General features: G+C 54.3%; 1 protein-coding gene across 1 annotated transcript in view; it reads right to left on the bottom strand.

The window, feature by feature from the left end:
* DSCAML1 (DS cell adhesion molecule like 1) overlaps nt 1-17,482 on the bottom strand; it is a 348,912-nt gene that overhangs the window by 86,235 nt on the left and 245,195 nt on the right. Inside the window, exons 4-8 of the mRNA XM_059929303.1 lie at nt 15,720-15,866; nt 9,679-9,957; nt 5,915-6,190; nt 3,309-3,605; nt 1,333-1,605 (exon numbers count right to left, since the gene is read on the bottom strand). Coding sequence (XP_059785286.1) covers nt 1,333-1,605; nt 3,309-3,605; nt 5,915-6,190; nt 9,679-9,957; nt 15,720-15,866 — 1,272 coding nt within the window. The remainder of the gene's footprint in view (nt 1-1,332; nt 1,606-3,308; nt 3,606-5,914; nt 6,191-9,678; nt 9,958-15,719; nt 15,867-17,482) is intronic.

The following is a 17,482-nucleotide window of genomic DNA, read 5'->3' as shown; positions in this document are numbered from 1 at the left end:
TTTCTCCAGCTGTTCTCCTGACATCTGCCCCTGGGGGTCCCATCTTCACCGCACGCGTGAAGGGGCCCAAAACAGAGGCAGCATCTGTCTCTCCAAACCTTTCTTTCCCCCAGACTCCCCTCTTCCTGTCCACAAGGCCTCCACTCCGTCTTGCTTCAGGAGTCTGGGGCCCCCTGGGGCCTTCCCCCTGTGCCAGGGCCCCTCCGCAGGCCCGGACCCCCCTGCTTTCTCTTCCTTTCCACGGGCCCTAGGGCACAGGCTGGCCCCATCTCCAGGTTCATGTTGTTCCTTGGGGATATGCGTGAGCCTGCCCTGGCTCTTCAGAAAGGGACATAAGCCCCTGACCCAACACGGCCACCACGGACCCAGTGACTTTCCACGCCAGCTGCCTGGCTTTTACTGACCTCTCCTTAGCCAGGCCTGGCAGGCGCCACCTCTCCGTCCTGCCCCCTAGGTGACCGGGCCACCCTGCTTGCACCCACCGTCCAGACAATCTCCAGGCCTGTCAGTTCCAAAGAATGTGTTTGGGAGGGAGCTTCACACCCCCGCACAGCCCCTGAACCCAGGGGACAGCTGTCGTTCAGTCACGAATTCATTTATTTGCTCATTTATATGCATTCATTTGTTGAATGCACAGACATTTACTGAATGGCTGCCACGTACCAGGCACTGTGTTAGGTGCCCCCGCACAAAACAAAGACCTCACCCAGGTGAGCATAGAGGGCCTGGGAGGGAGGAGGATTTTAGGCACCAGGCGGTGCTCTCCAGGCCTCCAGCTGCATTAGCAGGTGGAAGGGCCTTGCCCATCCCATCAAAGCAGCCTCGGCCGGCCAGTCTGAGCCCTGGAAGGGAGTCAGGGCCCCCAGCATATGCACCCTCCACCCAGCCTCCCGCTGCGTCTGCTCTCCGGCTCCTGCCGCTCTCCTACCTGTTGGTCTCTCATGGGCCCTGCTGAGCTCTGGGTGGCTCCATGCTGACATCAGGGGAACAATATAGCCTGTCACCTCTGACCTGGGCCTCCTGCCCAGGTGCCATGGACCCCTCATGCCCCTGGGGCCAGTGCTGCCTTGACTTGCAGCCCACAGAAGGAACTGGAATGTAGAGGTACCCGTGGCCTTCTTCTGTACCCGCTGCAATCTCCCCCCTCCCGGCCCCCAGCAATCTTCCACCCTGCCCCCTTTTTTCCAAATTCCAGGCCGGAGCCCTCTCTTCCGTGGCTTTCCACTCCCTCAGGACTGCCTGCTGCTGGCTGAGTGGCTGGCTGAAGAGCAGCCCACAATCCTGGGTGAGCAGGAGGGCTCCGGTTCAGGCTGGCAGTGGGGGGCGGCCTACCTTTGACGGCCACGTGGACGCTCTGGCTGATGGAGAGCTGCGGCTGGATGAGGACGCTGCACAGGTACTCCCCTTCGTCCATGCCCTTCTGCACATCAGTCAGCTTGAGGGTCCCGTTCTCGAACACCACCTGGCGGTGGTTGTCGGGCAGCAGGAGGGCGTCCTTATACCACTTGATGGAGTAGTAGGGGTAGCCGATGACCCTGCAGTTGATAAGGGTGTCCCGCCCAGCGACAGCTGTGATGTTCCTCATCGCCCGGATGCTGGGGGGGCCTGGGCAGGAGTTGGGAGGGAGGAGGAGAGGAGGGGCGATGGTGCGGTTAGCCAGGGACGGCCAGGCGCTGCCCCGTGATGCTCTTCTCAGTTGCTTGGACTCGGAAACTCTTAGGGGATGGAAATTTGGCAGGGGGAGAGGGAGGCCTTTTTCACAAGACTAAAGGCAGAGGTTGGAACTGGGGGCACCCGTGGTCTCTCCCGGACTCACTGTTACTAGCTTCCAATAGTTGCAAACAGACACGTTTCATTCATGCCCGGGGCGAGAATCCATTCCCCTAACGGGATAGGCTAGATGAGCGAACTGAAGCCTCACCAAGAAGTTACTGGGATTTGGGAGGGCGAGTCCTCATTTATGAGGAGATTAAGATTTGGGGGTTAAAATGGAAAAGTAGAGATTTTGTTATTTTCATTTGATTTGCTCATAATGGTCTTGTACCAAAAGGGATCGCACATACATTAACTATGTAAAGGACAATAGGAAGGTCTTCAATGGATGATTTTCTTTCAACAGGTAAATGTGTTTTGTGGGTCCCTGAGAAGGGGCTATAAAGAGGGGCTCTGACCACACTGGCGGAGGGGAGGGAGTGTCGTCGCCTGGGTCAGCTAGGCGGATGGCCATGTGGGAATTGCAAAGGGGGCTCAGAGGCCACCATGCAGGGCTAGTGCTGGAGTGGGTACATGAAACTCTGGGCTTCCAGCTCCCCACCCAGTAGATGAGGGGCAGGACCAGGGCGTCTCCCACGACCCTGCAGCTCTGTCCCCTTCTAGTTCAGAGAGGGCGGGAGGGTGGCCAAAGGGAGGCCACATTTCTCATGGGGGGTCGGAGACCTGGAACAGGTGAATTTAGCGTGAACGCCCTGCTCCCCTTCCCCGTTCCCATGACAGCCACCAGCGCCCCTAGTCCAGTGCCCCTTCTCTCCCACTCCCCTGAGCCTCTTCTGCTCTCGTGTCAGGGCTCACTGGTTGGGTCAGATGAGGACCAGTCTGAAGCCACAGGGCTGCAAAAAGCTTCAGAGGATCCTCTGCTCTCACCACAGCAACTTGGAGACCTGAGGCACGGGGATGGTCACCTTGAGGACTCCTTCCCCTTCTCCTGAAGGTGCTTGCCTTGGGGCACCCTCACCCAGCCTGAGTCCCCTATTCTTGATGGCTGGGGTCTTGGAGGGTAGCCAGGGGAGGGTGGACTGAGAGATGCTGGTGCCCTGGCTCCTGGCTGCTTACACCTCCTGGAGTATTGTGGGAGTGGGATACAGCTTCGGTGGACACCCCTATCAAAGGGCAAGCCTGGCCCCACTGCCCCTTCCTTGTCCCTGGCCTTGCAAGGTCCTGGTGGGACTGTAGGTGCCAGTGGAGTTCTTAGTGTCCCTGGGGCCAGAGAGATTGATGGGGAGGAACGGGGTGGCGGGCAGGATTGTGGGAGGGGTGAAGGGGGATGGGGAATGGGAATGCAAAGGGGGTGAACTGTACCAGACACACACACACACACACACACACACACACACACATACACACACACACACACAAGAATGGATGATGGGACTTGCGGAGGGCAGGGAAACGGGGAGAGAGAGGAGAGAGACCTCTACTAAAATCAAAATGACGATTAATAATAAGTACTAATCACCACAAGAAGAATGGTAACCACAGAGATGGCAAAGGAACTCAAAAGCCTATTCTGATATTTAAATGTAGACAGGCACCTCTTACGTTTATTCGCGCCTGATATTCAGCACTGCCCACCGAGTTCCGTGCGGTGCACCGGTACACGCCCCCGTCGCGGATCTGGGGCCCCGTGACATTCATGTGGCTGATGGTGGTGCCGTCGGACATGGTGTACTGGCTGGTGCGGTGGCTTCCGTCCCGCACGACGGGCTCGTCGTCCAGGGCCCAGGTGACGGTAGGGGGCGGAGCGCCCTTGGCTGCGCACATCAGTGAGAACTGCTCCCCAGGGTTGACCACCTTCTCGCTGAAGGATGAGACGATGCGGGGTGTGCCGTCTGCAGGGAGCGAGGAGCCCCCTTAAGGATCACCGAGTCACAGAGAGACCATCCCCCCAGGCCACCCCACCTCGTCATGGGGAGAAGGCAACGCAGCGGACATAACAATGGTAAAGTACACTTCCGCGTACTTCCAAGATTCATGTACCATCCGCAAAACCCTGTTCAGTGCACGTGAATGAAGACTCCTGGATTTGAATCCTCCCTCAACTACCTGTTAGCTCTGTGTCTTTGGGCAAGTTACTTAACCTCTCTGAGTCTTTCCATCTCCCCTCTGTGGAGGATGGAGATAATGGGGATAATGATTATATCCTCCTGGTACTGATGATGTGAGGAGTAAATGAATTAATGCATTAAAGATGCTTACACAGCACTTTGTAAGTGCTTAATAAATGTTAGCTCCTCTCAACTTTTCCTTTTCTGCCTCTTTCTCCTCCCTTTTTAAATAAAGCCATAGAGGCTCAGAGGTTAGCTATGTGTGGAACCAGGACCTGAACGGTCCAATTCCAGCTCTCATTCGAGTGGGAGGGGTGCTGGTGCTGTAGCTCTGTTAGCAAAAACCTGAAGCTTGAGGCTTAAAATGCAAGCTGCCCAGGGGCAGTGGTGGTGGTGGGGTCTGTTTTGGGGCTTAAGTCTTGGTGAATGGAATAACCTTGGACAGGACAAGTAACCCCCCCAGGCCCCACTTCCTCCATGGATCATGGAGGATGTAATCATTAACTCTGGCCATCCTTCCACACAGGATTGCTGTAAAGGATTAAAATAGGTGCTAAATCCTTGAAAAAGTCAAACACCAAAACAAACATATAAAAAAAAGGAAGGCAAATGTAACCTGGCACTCTACATGCCACCCACATTTCACACCAAAATGCTGACGTTAACTCAGGCTGCCAGCCCCTGGCCCCATTTCTGAGGGAGACCCTTATCTCCAACCTGGGGAGAGCCTGGTGCCTGGTGGAGCCTGGGACTGCCTGGCACGGTCACTGCCTTTGGCCTCTCCTCTGCCTCTCTCCCCAGCCCTCCCCCTCTGGCTGCCCCTCCCTTCCAGCTCATTGCCCCTCTCACCAGCCTCATTCTCCGCATCCCAGCTCTGAACTGGCGGGCACCAGCTGTCCTGTAAGATCCACCAACGGCATAGGGGTAGCCCTCAGAGAGAAAACGCACTGGGTGGGAGTAGTCTGCTCCTGGGTGGGGAGTAGTTCAGACAGGAGGTCCCCAGAGATGAAAGGCACCCATTTCACACTAGGCTGCGCCCAGCTGATGTGTTTCCTCATTGGGAAGAGAGACCAGGGATAGGGCAGGACAAGAGGAGGTAGGGGCTGAGGAAGGCAGTTTGCTGGGCACTGGGTGAAGGATGAGGGCTTAGCTTCGATGGATGCCCAGCTCTCATGCCCCACTTGCCAAGGAATGAGGACCCCTGGGCTGTAACAGTGAGACAGATATCCATGGGGTTTGCCCGGGTTTGGTGTTTTTGTTATCACAGTGAAAAATCCTTGGAAGGAACAGGATTATGGGAGCAACAAAGGAGCTGGGGAACCACTAAATTTGTTGGTAAGGATAGGGCCTCTGCCAACCCGCCCTGTATCTTTGTGCAAATAAGAAAAAGGTGCCTCCTCTGCATGGCCACAGGCCATTGTGGGTGCATGGTCACAGCGTAGTGTGGGTGCATGGCCACAGCCCAGTGTGGGTGCATGGCTTGGTAAGTGGGTGCAAGCTGGATTTCAGTCCTCACCCTCTTAGCTGGGCACCTTGTGTAGTGAATGACCCGAACAACCATACACACAGGTGCTGGGTGAGGAACCTTGCGGGGGTGGTAGCTTTAAAGGGAGAGAGAAGCAGGCAGAAAGCCAGGTCCATGGTAAGAAACAGGGCCTGCTGAGAAGAGACCTCAGGCAGGGAGAGGATTCAAAAATCCAGAGGTTCCCAGCACCCTTCCAGGGCCTCTGGGAGACCGAGAGTCTTTGAGACCCTACTGAAGGCCCTTCTAATGGTGAAGTTCTAGTAATTTTGAAGGGCAGAGTCAACAGAGTATGGCGGATAAGAGCCCTGAGTTCAAACCCCAGCCCTCTTCCTTAGCAGGGCTGTGTGACCTAGGGCAAGTGACCGGAGCCTCGGTTTCCTCAACTGCAAAATGGTTATTATTAAAAAAAAAAAAAAAAAAAAAGTATCTCCACACAGGGCCCTTGGGAGGATTGAATAAGATAGTGCATCTGCCTGGAGTGGTGTGAGCGCTGGATGAATGCCTCCTGCCTCTGGCCGCGCTGCAGGAGTCCTGAACCCGCCCGTGTGTCCCGGCGGCCCCAGCTCACCCTCGAGCACTATGATGGCGAAGTCCTGGGCGGTCTGGGCTTTGCGGGTGGCGAAGCACTGGTAGGCCCCGGAGTGGCTCTTCTGGGCCGAGGTGATGAGCAGGGTCTCGTTGCTGAGCCCGCGGATGGAGATGGCCTCGTTGGGCAGCACCAGCTCGGTGTTGCGGTACCAGCGGAGGGTGAACTCCGGGGAGCCCGTCAGGGCGCAGGAGAGGATGACCGTGCTGCCAATGCCGGTCTTCAGCTTCTTTGGTGTCAGGGTCACATGAAGAGGGTCTGGGCCGGACCAGGCAGGGGAGAGGCGAGGGAAAACAGGGAGGAAAAGAAAAGAAAAAGGACTCACTGTGAGTGGAGTGTGGCTAGGGGTGGGCTGTGGTCACAAAAGTCCCCAGGAGTCAGGAGGCCCTGATTCTGTCGCCAAGACTCCTTGTAGCAGGCGGGACCAGGACAAGCGAATTCCTTTCTCTAGGCCTCAGTTTACTCATCTGTTAAATGGCAGGGTCAGGCCAGGAGATGTCTCTACATTATTATTCTGATGGCTTGTGCTTTCCTGATGTGGGCCCTTTGGCTGGGCGGGGCTGGGAAGCTCCCTTTGGCTCATGAGGAGGATGGGAGCTTGGCTGGTTCATTGTCCTTGCTGTCACCCACCCTAGAAACCAGGGAGGCACCCGTGGCCCAGCCACCTGTCTCCTGTACTTATACAGATAACCACTTGCTACCTTCTGCTGGTCTGACTTCCTTTATATGCATCAGTTAACCGCCTGCTCTTCATCCCCACCACCCCTGTCCTGCTGCAGGCCTGCAGCTCCTGGCCTGGACCCATGCAGTACTCTCTTCTCCCTGCTCCCGTTTTCCCTGTGTCCCTCCATCGGTTCTCCATGCTGCAGCCAGCCACCGCCCTGTTCAGAACTTCCACGGCGCCCAAAAACTCAGCGTGGCATTCAAGGCCATCAAGGCCCTTGGGGACCTGGCGCCCTTCTCAGCAATGCAGTGTCTAGACCAGCAGCCTGCCTGTGGTTCCTGCACACCCAGAGTCTCACCTAGAGCACTCTTTGCCCCCTTTACCTACTTCCTACTCATCCTTCACATTGAACTCAGGTGTCCTCTCTTCCAGGAAGCCTTCCTGGACACCACTCCCCTCCCAGGCTGGGTTAAAGATCTCTCTTCTGGGGCTCCCTGTGTGTAACACAACACTAAGCTCATGGTCTTCTAATCACCACTTTGTTTCTGTCTCTCCCTTTGGACTATGAGCCACTTGAAAGCAGGGCGGTGTCCCTCATCTTTATATCACTACTGCTGTCCGAGTCATGTTTATTGCTTGACTGGCTGGCTGGCTGGTTACCACCCCCAAGCTGGCCTCTCTCCCTTGATCTCCATGGGCTTGGGGTTCTATACAGGAGCTTGAGGCCTGCAGGAGCCTTGGACCCCCAAGGAGGGAGCCTGCAGGAGATGGGGGCACGGCAGGCCTGTCTGGGTGGGCACAGTCAAAGCACACACAAGTCTGCTCACACTCTGCTCTCCCCACTCACTCCCAGAGCCTCTGCCCGCTGTCCAGGAAATGTCAGTGCAACATGACGCAGGTGGCATCCTGCTTGTCCCGGTCACCAGCCAGGGCTCTCAGGGCCCTGCCAGCCAGCTGCTCTCTCCTCACTGCCCCTGCACGGGCTAGGATGTGTGGGAGGCTTGGGGGCAGAATGACGCAGAGTATGGAAAGCTCTCCTCTCCATGAACCTGGCAGAGAGGAGCTATCAGAAGGATGGAAGACGGAGAAAAGCCAAGTCACTTCCCTTTGAACCTGGTTGTCCAGTCAAGCCCAGTGTGGGAGAGGGTGGGGAGCTGTCTCAGAGGAGAATGAGGTGTACCCTTCCACTCAGGGGTGGGGGCAGGCGGTGCGTGCACACAGCTGTAGGCAGTTACTTATTGTTTGTCTGTGTGCGTGCTCTAGGATGAGAGTGCGTTACGCGGAGGAATGTGTGTATCTGTGAGTGTACGTGGGCACCGTGTATTTGTGCACATGTGTACGGGGAGGTGGGCATGTGAACTTTCAACACATCTGCCTGTGTGTGTGTGTGTGTGTGTAAGTACCTGCCTGCCTGTCTGTCCTGAGGCAGGAGCTCTGAACACCAAATTACTCAGAGTTAGGTTTGCTAATTTTCCAAAGATTTGAGGGTACGTGGCTCTCCGGACCTGTTCCCTGAGACTGTGTGTATGAATGTGAGTGTGAGTGTGAGTGTGAGTGTGTGTGTGTGGGTGTGTATAGCAGGAGGGGTTGAAGGTAATTCTAGACCAAACAATTTTGGACAGTGCTTAGGTCAAGAGGGTACTACTCCTGGTCCTTCTACTTGCCTACTCTGCGGTCCTGGGTTTGTTTATACGAGAGGAACCCCCTCCCTTGCCCCCAAACCTTCAGCATTGTAACCTAAGCATTCGTATTATGAACTGTTGCTCCCAGAGCATTTCTTGGGGCTCTTTCTGCTCTTCCAGCTTCACAGTGAATTTGCAGAGGGGAGGGTCTCTTCCCCACACTGCAGATAAATGTGCTCCAACTGTCAAGACCCCCTTGACTATGGGGAGGACACCGGGCCCATATCTGGGCTGAGGGCGACAGGACAGCAGGCCCAGAAGGCCAGGAGCGGGTGGGCTCTGTGTGGTTCTCTGGTCCACCTGAGGGTCCACAGACCTGCAGCTCTGCGCTCATGAGATAGGTGGTGAGCTGGGAGGAGAGCATCTTTGGTCAATCTTAACGGCAGAGGGGCCCTTTCTGCAGGATGGGGATGGGATCACCTCTGGATAGCCTCTTTCTGCTGCCCAGGTCGAATCCCTCACAGTGCCCTCGGGTGCAAAGTTCAAGGACTCAGGCTATTGCTGCCCCACAGGATTGAGATCCCACAAGGGTCTCCAAATCTCAGCCCCACTGCTGCCAACACCTTCCCTGCAGCCCCGAGAGCAGGGAACTCGAGGGAGGGATGGGGTGGGGGGGGGGCAAACGATGCCCCTGGGTCTCATAAATCCCCCTCCAGGGTTCTTTCCTTAGCTTCAGCCCCTCTGCCTCTACCTCTCTGCCCTTCCGGCAGCTCAGCAGCAGCAGGGGTCTGCGAAGACCTCCTGCTCTCCACATGTGCTCCCTGGACCCTGGGGCTCTGGGATGGGGAGGAACAGGAAGGACCAGAGTTAGTGCCCAACTGGCAGGTCCTGGAAAGGCTGCCTTGGTTGTTTACCTCCAGTGTCTGCCCTGGTCAATCAGTACCTCTATTAATTATCGCTAAATATTCTGAATGTCGCCTCTGATGGGTTCATATGTCCTCTGATAGATTCACATCAGCACTGTTTCCTTTAGTATAGACTCTGCCTCCTCCCAAGAAGCTGAGGAGCCCCGTGAGCTTATCACATCACCGTCATTGTCCCTTTTGACCCTCGTGACCTCTGGGAGGTAGGAGGGCCAGGGTTATTACCCCCTTTGACAGAAGAGGGCACAGAGGTGATGCCCAGGCTTATACGATTTTCCCCAAGTCAGTTACTATCTGACGATATCAGAACCAAAAGGCAGGTCTTCTGATTTCAAACCCAGTGCTTTTCCGAGGACACCAACCTGCCTTCCCCAGGACACCAACCTGCCTTCCCCAGGACACCAACCTGCCTCCCCCAACCAGAGGCTCATCCCCTGGGGCCGGCCAGAGGCAGGGGCGGCTGCCCCCATGCCCCTCCCCACCGCACGCGGTGCCCTCAAAGTTTACTGAAGCTGGAAGAGGGGCTTCCCCGCTCACCGATGACTGTGAGGGTGCCTGTGGCCTCTGCTGAGCCGAAGGTGTTGGTGACCTCGCAAATGTAGGTGCCGCTGTCCTCGGTCCGCAGGTCACTGATGGTCAGCCCCGTGATGTGCTTGGTCCAGCGGCTATCAGCTGGGAGGGGTCGGCCATCCTTGAGCCAGCGGATGGCAGGGATGGGGTAGCCGGAGGCGGTGCAGGGCAGCTCCATGTTGTGGCCGGCCCAAACTTCCTGGGAGTGGAAGCCGTCCAGGATGGTGGGGATCGACTCGGCCGGGTCTGGAAGGCAGAGAACACGAGAGGTCCTGGCCAGCCCTGGGTGGGAGCAGGAAGGCAGGCACCCAGAACTTGCTGCCCACTGGTGCCTGGAGTGAATGATACCCAGTGTGGGAGGCTCACTGTGTCTCCCTGTGCCCCAGACTCTGGCCCAAATGCTCCTACTCGGGCCAGACGGAGGCCCTGAGAAGCACGGCTGGGAGCAGGGGCTGGGGGAGGAGAGGATATGGTGGGCAGACTAGGCTAGAACGACAGACAGACAGACAGAGGGAAAAAGGGAAACAGCAAGAGACACAGGGAGGGAGAGACTTTCATACAAACAGTCCCTGTGTCATGAGAATCATGACATCTTGGGTTTGTAATTCTGGTCAGTCTCAGTCTGGGCCCGTCAAGGATGGGTATCCCTGTCGCCTCCTGTCTCCTCCCACCTGCAATCTGGGCAGGCTCAGAGGGGGCAGTGCCTTTCCACTGGGGCCCAGAAGGATTCGGAAGTTAAGCCTTCCACAAAACACACTGGCTACCCCAACGATGCTTCTGTTTTTTGCATTCCCAAACCTAGAGAAAGCAGCGACTGCGGGCCTGCGCCCCACACTGCAGGAGGCCTAGGCCCTCACTGGTGGGATTCTGTGTGTGATGCCCGTGTTATGTGAGTGGCGTGCTGGCTGCTACCTCAGTCTAGTTCTCACCCTTAAAGGCCCCTCTGGGTTTTCTGCCCACCGGGGACCTTCCCCTGATGTAAAACTCCCATAGGCTCCCTCTACCTACATATTACAATCCACACTTCTTATCCTGAATTAGGCCTTCTGGGATCTGGGATCTCACCCCAACCAGGTCCCTGGCCTGGCCTGCCTCCCGCCGCCCCCTTTCTGATCTCACCAGTTCCCCACTCAGGGCATGCTGCCAGCACACTGCCCGCCAGCCTGCTCTGCTTGGCCAACTGCTACTGATCTTTCACAAACCAGCTTCAACGTCACCTCCTCTGGACGCCTCCCTCAGGCCAATTTCACTGGATTCCCATAGAGTTTTCTTTTTCTTTCATTTTATGTTCAAGCAACCTTTCCTTTTTAAAGAAAAAGAATGAAAAGTGCAATATATGCACATGACAAAACTTCAGAAAGTAGAGAAGAGCATACAGTGAAAAGGGAGTCCCCCTCACCCCTGCACCCAGCCACCCCACTTCCCTCCCAGGGGCAACCACTGTCGCCACTTCCCCCCAGGCCCTTGCCAACAGCACTTAGCACCAGGCCATGTATCTGGCTCCCCTGGAAGGCCGAGAGCTCCTTGAGGCAGCTCTGATCCCCTCTGGCATCTCCACGTGCCTGGCACAGAGCAGGGCTAGTGAACCATAAACGTCTGAGGGAGGGTGAACGGGGGCACGTGGGCATGGGGTGGGCCGGGGGTCTGCCTTTTCCACATGGCAGAACTTTACAGGCTCATGGAATAGTAGAGCTGGCTTAGGGACTCGGAAGGCACTCACAGGTGAGGACCTGGAGACCAGAGAGGTGCAGTGACCTGCTCAGATCACACTGCAGAGCCAAGATCCGAAACCAGGTCTCTCCCACCCTTGTTCAGTAAATGGGGTCTGAGACGGAATAATCTAGCCCTGGATTCTGCTCCAGAGTGAACCGTGAGAGCGCTGATGCCCCTCTTGGCCCCTTCTTGACTAAATGGGAAATTTCCTCTGTCCTCAGCTCACCTGCCCCCCTGCACCCTTTGGAGACAGGCTGGGCTAGGAATGCTCCTCCCCGGGGAAAGAACTTTCCAGAAGATTCTCTGCTCCTTCCCTATTGTCCATGGCTTCTCACAAGGAGCCTGAGACTGGGAATCAGGAGACCCAGGCACCATTGGGCCTGGGTCACTGATAAGCCGTGTGACCTTGGGTGAGTCTTATGATCTCCCAGAGCCTGAGTTTCCTCGTCCGCATGTGGAGGTGATACCGCTGCTTCCAGATCTCCTAAGGCTGTTGTGGGCAACAGAGCAAAATGTGTGTCAAAGAGCTCGAGTGACACTAACCCACCACGCAGACATGCCCGGCGATTACTATTTTGCCCCCGCCCGCCCTCCCTCCCTGCCAGCTTCTGCGGCCTCTCCCCATCCTGTGGGAATGGTTGGGCTAAACAAACCCGGTGCCAGGGAAGAATTACTCAATGTGACACTTAATTGATGCAAAATACACAAATTCCGTGGCGCACCGCAGAATTTACAAGCGGAGGGGCCCACGGGGCGCTGGAGGAAGGGGCTGGGGGTGGGGATGGAATTAATCGCCGAGTCTCAGGCGTGAAATTAAATTCTGAGGGAAAGAAACCTCTTTCATTACTCCGGAGCAGAAGTAAAATGCTGTGGCGTGTATGGCGACAGCCTGGGGGGATCGGGGGCTGCCAGGGCCAGTGCAGGGCTGGGAGACAGATGGCCTGGCCCTGAGAAATCTCTGGGGGTACGCTGGGGCTGGGCTGGCGGGGGGTAGGGGGTCAGTGTGCCCCAGGGTTGGGGTCGGTGGCTGCTGGGACCTCCCCCAGCTGGCTGAACAGTGCTGCCCTGGAATATGACGTCTGCACCTGGCTCGGCACCCCGTGAGCTGGGGAACCCTGGTCCAGTCTCTCAGCCTTTCTGGTCCCTGGTGCCCTCCTTTATAAATGCAAATGATGGTGTCTCTTCCACAGAGCTAATGCCCATGACAGCACTTGGTAAACTCCAAAAAGCACCTCGATGTGACAAATGGTTATTAGGTTGCATTTTTAGGGGGCTCAGACTTTTCTCGCAACTGCCTCCTCTTCGGAGAATTAACAGAAAAATGAAAAGTCCCTCCCCGCTCCCGCCCCCGCCCCCTGAGATGTAGTAGGAATAATAATCCAGAGACAATAGAACAACAATAACGACGACCACAACAAGCAGAGCAGCTGCTCTCTACTGAGCCCTTCCTATGTGTTCGGTCCCACGCTAAGCTCTTTACACGCGGCACCCTATTTAATTCTCACAACAACCCCAAGGAGAACATGTCACTCCCATTTCACAGATGGGGAAGCTGAGGTTTGGAGACATTATTGATTTGATGTCAGGTTGTACAGCTAGTGAGTGCTGAGGCTAAGACTGAAACCTTGGTCTGATTCCTAAGTCCTTTTTCCAATACGTCTCATTCTCTCCTTCCCCCTTCCCTCCCTATTACTTAATCAAACACCTGGTGGGAACTGCAAAAACCACAGGTGTGGTCGCTGCCCTCATCCAATGACCATCTATAAGGCACTGCTGTGGGGATCATTCTGCCCCTTCCTCTTGCCTTTGGACCTGGTGAGGAGGAGGGGCAGCCGTCCCTTGGGGTGTCCCGGGCTCAGACCCCCTCAGCCACCAGGTGCCTTGGCAGGGCCCAGCTCTGCCAGGACACCCAGCTGCATCTCCCATCCCTGATTCCAGGGGCTGGCCCGGAGCTTCTGGCCAGGGAGGGATGACACCCTTCCCGACCACCAGCCCCAGGAGCTCACAGGGTTCTGGCCACTAAGGAGTGAAACATCTCAGTTGAAAGCTGCCTTGGGACTGACCCCTGCCCTCAACTCTGGGAGTGGATCTGAAATGTGAGGCTGTGGGCGGAGGCCTGAGCCCTCCTGACACGAATCTCCTTCTGCACTGCCTCGCTTGGGTATCAGTTGCATTTTTGCCGAGACAAGCTGCTTGTAGATTGCCTTGTCACATCACATCACATCAGGGCCCGCGTCACTCCTGGGGCCCCTTCCCCTCAGCTCCCCTCCGCTCCTAACGTCTTTCACCCTGTCGCAGTCATCTTGTCTATCCTTATCTCTCTGTTTTTCTCTGTCCTATGTTTTTCTCTCTCTGTGCCCATGCCTCTCCCCTTTTGTCGTCTGGGTGCCTCCCTATCTTTGCTTCTCCGTTTCTCTATTTGGGCTTCATCTCCAAGTCTCTGGTAGCATCTCCCATTCTCCGCATCCCCACCCGCCATCCCCAGCTGGTGGGCAATGAGAGCAGGAGAAGGGTTGGCACATCCTCCAGTTTAAAGGGTGCCTTTTTTGAGGGACAAGAGTGGAAGTAAGATTAGTAGGATGAAGGGGCTAAATATTCGTGCAGGGGAAAGGAGCAGGCCTGCAGCAGGGAGGATTTCTGTGCCTTTCCCACATCGTATGAAAGGCATGCAAATGAGCTGCAAAACACTACACAAACAAGTCCCTATCATTTGGAAGGTAACCACTGACACATTTGGGAATTGGGCTGCAGATGGCAAGGTCTAGCCACAAAGATGGGGCCACACAGCACAGCCCCATCTCCTCCCCAGGTGACAGCGCAGTTTCCCTTGGCATTGATTAATTCCACAAATATTTACCTAGCACCTACTATGTGCCAGGCACAGGGCCAGGCTCTGGAGACACAAGGGGGAATCAGAGAGCCCGATCCTCGCTCTCCTGGCTTCCGCTTTTCCGCTCTTGCCCCCAAATGCACCAGGCAAATAAGAGGAGGTCCTGGATAGAGTCACCTGCTGGTCAGGGTAGCCAAACCACAGAATGTCAGAGGTAGACGGAATCTGAGCTGTCACCTAATCTAGCTCCTTTTTCAGAGATCCAGAGACGTTGCATGATTTGGTGGGGCTAGTCCCCAAACCCAGGTGTTCTGACTACCAGTTCATCTCCCTTCCAACAGCCACTCTGATCCCACCTCCACAAGAGCAGAGATTTTCAAATTGCAGGTCACAAACTGTTAGGAAGTTATGAAATCCATTTGGTGAGTTGCGTCCAGCATTTAGATAAATTGAAAGGGGATAGAATAGAATAGAAAATATCAGAGTGCATCGCAATGCATGTGGTAGGAAATACCAGCGTGCATTGCATAGGTTATGATGTCTGTGGACCACTGTCAGGAGTGTGAAAAGTGCTATTCCGGAAAGCCTTCCTTGAAGAGCGCCAAGGGCCCTTCTTTCTTCTGTGACTGGGGCACATGTGTGGTGTTTGATTAGCCCCTTCTATGAGGGTGTGCAGCTGGAGGATGCTGGGGTCAGGGGGCTCAGTGTGAATTCTGGCTGTGCCTCCCACTGGTTAAACAGTTGGGGCAAGTTGCTTGGCTTCCCTAGGTTCTGGTTTTCTCACCTGTAGAAATAAGGAGAGCAGTGCACACCTCACCAGGCTATTATAGGGCCTAAGTGAAATTTCTGGCACACAGGGGGATTCAGTAAATATTAGCTTTCATCCTTCCATAAGGAGCTATAATCACTCCAGAATAAAAATGCTTTATTTAATTTAGAGATTTTTTTTTAACCTTTTGTTTGCCTACTTTCAAATGTTGTGAGGTGGGCTATAACAAAAGACATACATGTATTCAAAACTAGGTAGAATAGAATCCTAAAAAATACTTAGAGACACAAGGAAGTACAAAATCTCCCTAATCCAATCCAATCCAATTGAATCATTACTATGTTTGCATAGCAGATTGTATCTATGAACTTCCTGGCGGCAAAGGCAAAAAAGGAAAGAGAGGATGGGTTCCATATCCCTCATTATTTGATAAATGGTAAAATAACAATTCTTCAGGAGAGTTAAGCTTTCTCAGGTATAGACTCCTGAAAAGAATTTAACTGTAGAGTCCTTATATGAAGGATACCCAAAACCAAACTGGACAAGGTCTCCCCCAGTGGTTTCTGTACGTGTGTTCTTTAATCTCCTTCTCTGAATCCCCTGAGCACACAGCAGACTCCCTGATCAGTGGTGCCGACATGCCCACCTGGTCCCGGGGGTGGGCTGGTGCCCTTCCTCCCCAGCCTTCTCGCCTACCTGTCACGGAGAGGCGGGCCCCGTTGCTCTGCCGGGTCTCCCCGCTATACTTGTGCTTGGTGATGCAGCGGTAGGTGGAGAGGGCGTCCTCCTTCTGCACGTCAGAGATGTACAGCCCGCCGTGGTAAGTAATAAAAAACCTGTTTTCTGGAGACATAATCAGGACACAGTCGATTACTCCTCTGGCTGGGCACACTACCAGAAGCAACTTGGGCCTGCAGGTGGCCTTCTCCTAGGCCAGGACTGCTGCCCAGGGGAGGGGAGGTGATGGGGAAAACAAGGGGGTGAAGCTGATGTAGTGCTGAAGGCAGGGGAGCATCTCTAACCAATGAGGATTTTCTATGTGCAAACAAATAGAAATTACAATGATTATTCCTTTAAGTGTAGATACTTCAGCTTTTTACAGGAAGATGTTGGGCTTTGGAGTCAGACTAAGATCTGAGTTCCAATCTGACTCTTTTACTTATTAGCTGTGTGGCCTTGGGAAAGTTACTTAACCTCTCTGAGCCTTATCTGTGCAACAGGGTGCAAATAATCCTTCATAGAGTATTATTATTATTAGAGTATTATTATTATTATTATTAAAAAGTAATAAAGTGTCTGGCACACAGTAAGTGCTCACTTAGTGAATATCAGTCCTCATCTTTCCCATCTCTTTGCAAGAGTTTGCAAAGCTTTAATGTTCATTGCTTGCTTGTTCTTACAATTGTTTGAGGTGTCATCTCCATTTTAAAATCACACAGCCAGTAAGTGGATCAGAACTCAGGCCTTCTGGCTCCCAGCTCTCCCTTTGCACTGAGCCTAAACACAAGCCTAAATCCCTTTCTCTCAGTTTTCATCATTTATTCACCCAAGAAACAGTTATGGAGGCTAAGCTATACTAGGAGTGGGGGCGTGGAGATGACAGATTTACAATACTAATTCATCATACAGTTTTTGATACCATTTTGTTCAAGGCAAAGGTGCCAGCACTGCGCCCTCCATGATCTCACTGCCGTGACAGCGAGAAGCAGAAAGGACAGAGTAGTTTCACCCATTTAGCTGATTACGAGACAAGACTCCACTCCGAGGTAGAGTGGATTTTCTCGTCCAAGGTCCTAAGGCAAACCCTGAACTTGAGCTAGTCAGGGCTGATTTTAAAAGGGGAGAATGTGGACTTGAGGGTTGGGGAGGGGCTTGCATCTGGCTTTGGGACTCTCTAAGCTCATGGTCTCCCACCCAAGACCCAGCCAGACTGAGATCGAGAAGTTAACCTAGGGTCCCCTCTGCCTGCTCTCTAGGGGCACAGCTGCTTCCCCAGGAGGGCATAGCAGACCCCAGGCTGCCATCTTCACCAGAGGGGGCATCAGAATCAAGACAGCGAATAATGACTTACAAGAAAGCTGCAGGGGAGAGGGTAATGCTGATCTCATACAAAGGACCTGCTAACATTGGACTGTCAGGCTTTCATAAGGAAACATTTTGGGTAGCCCCATGTCCTTCAAATCCTATTATTTTGAGGTCTGCTTCCTCCCACCTGGGCGCTGAGTGTGCCCTCTCAACCACTGACAAGAGCCCTGATACTGGCTCATTATCCTATTAGGAATATTCCGTGGTGTCTCATCCCTCCAAGCACAAGCCCAAGATCTCAGCACCAGCAAACAGGGACCTCACCAAAGGATACTTTCCAACAAGGAAAGCTGTAGAACTGCAGGGTTGAAAAGTTGAATGTGCTTGACCACATCTTTAACAAAGCTTCTCTGGCCTTCATTTGAATACCTCCA

Source organism: Balaenoptera ricei, chromosome 8 (genome assembly GCF_028023285.1).
Source record: "Balaenoptera ricei isolate mBalRic1 chromosome 8, mBalRic1.hap2, whole genome shotgun sequence".
Lineage (NCBI taxonomy): Eukaryota > Metazoa > Chordata > Mammalia > Artiodactyla > Balaenopteridae > Balaenoptera > Balaenoptera ricei.
This window is presented reverse-complemented; position numbering and strand designations above follow the sequence as displayed.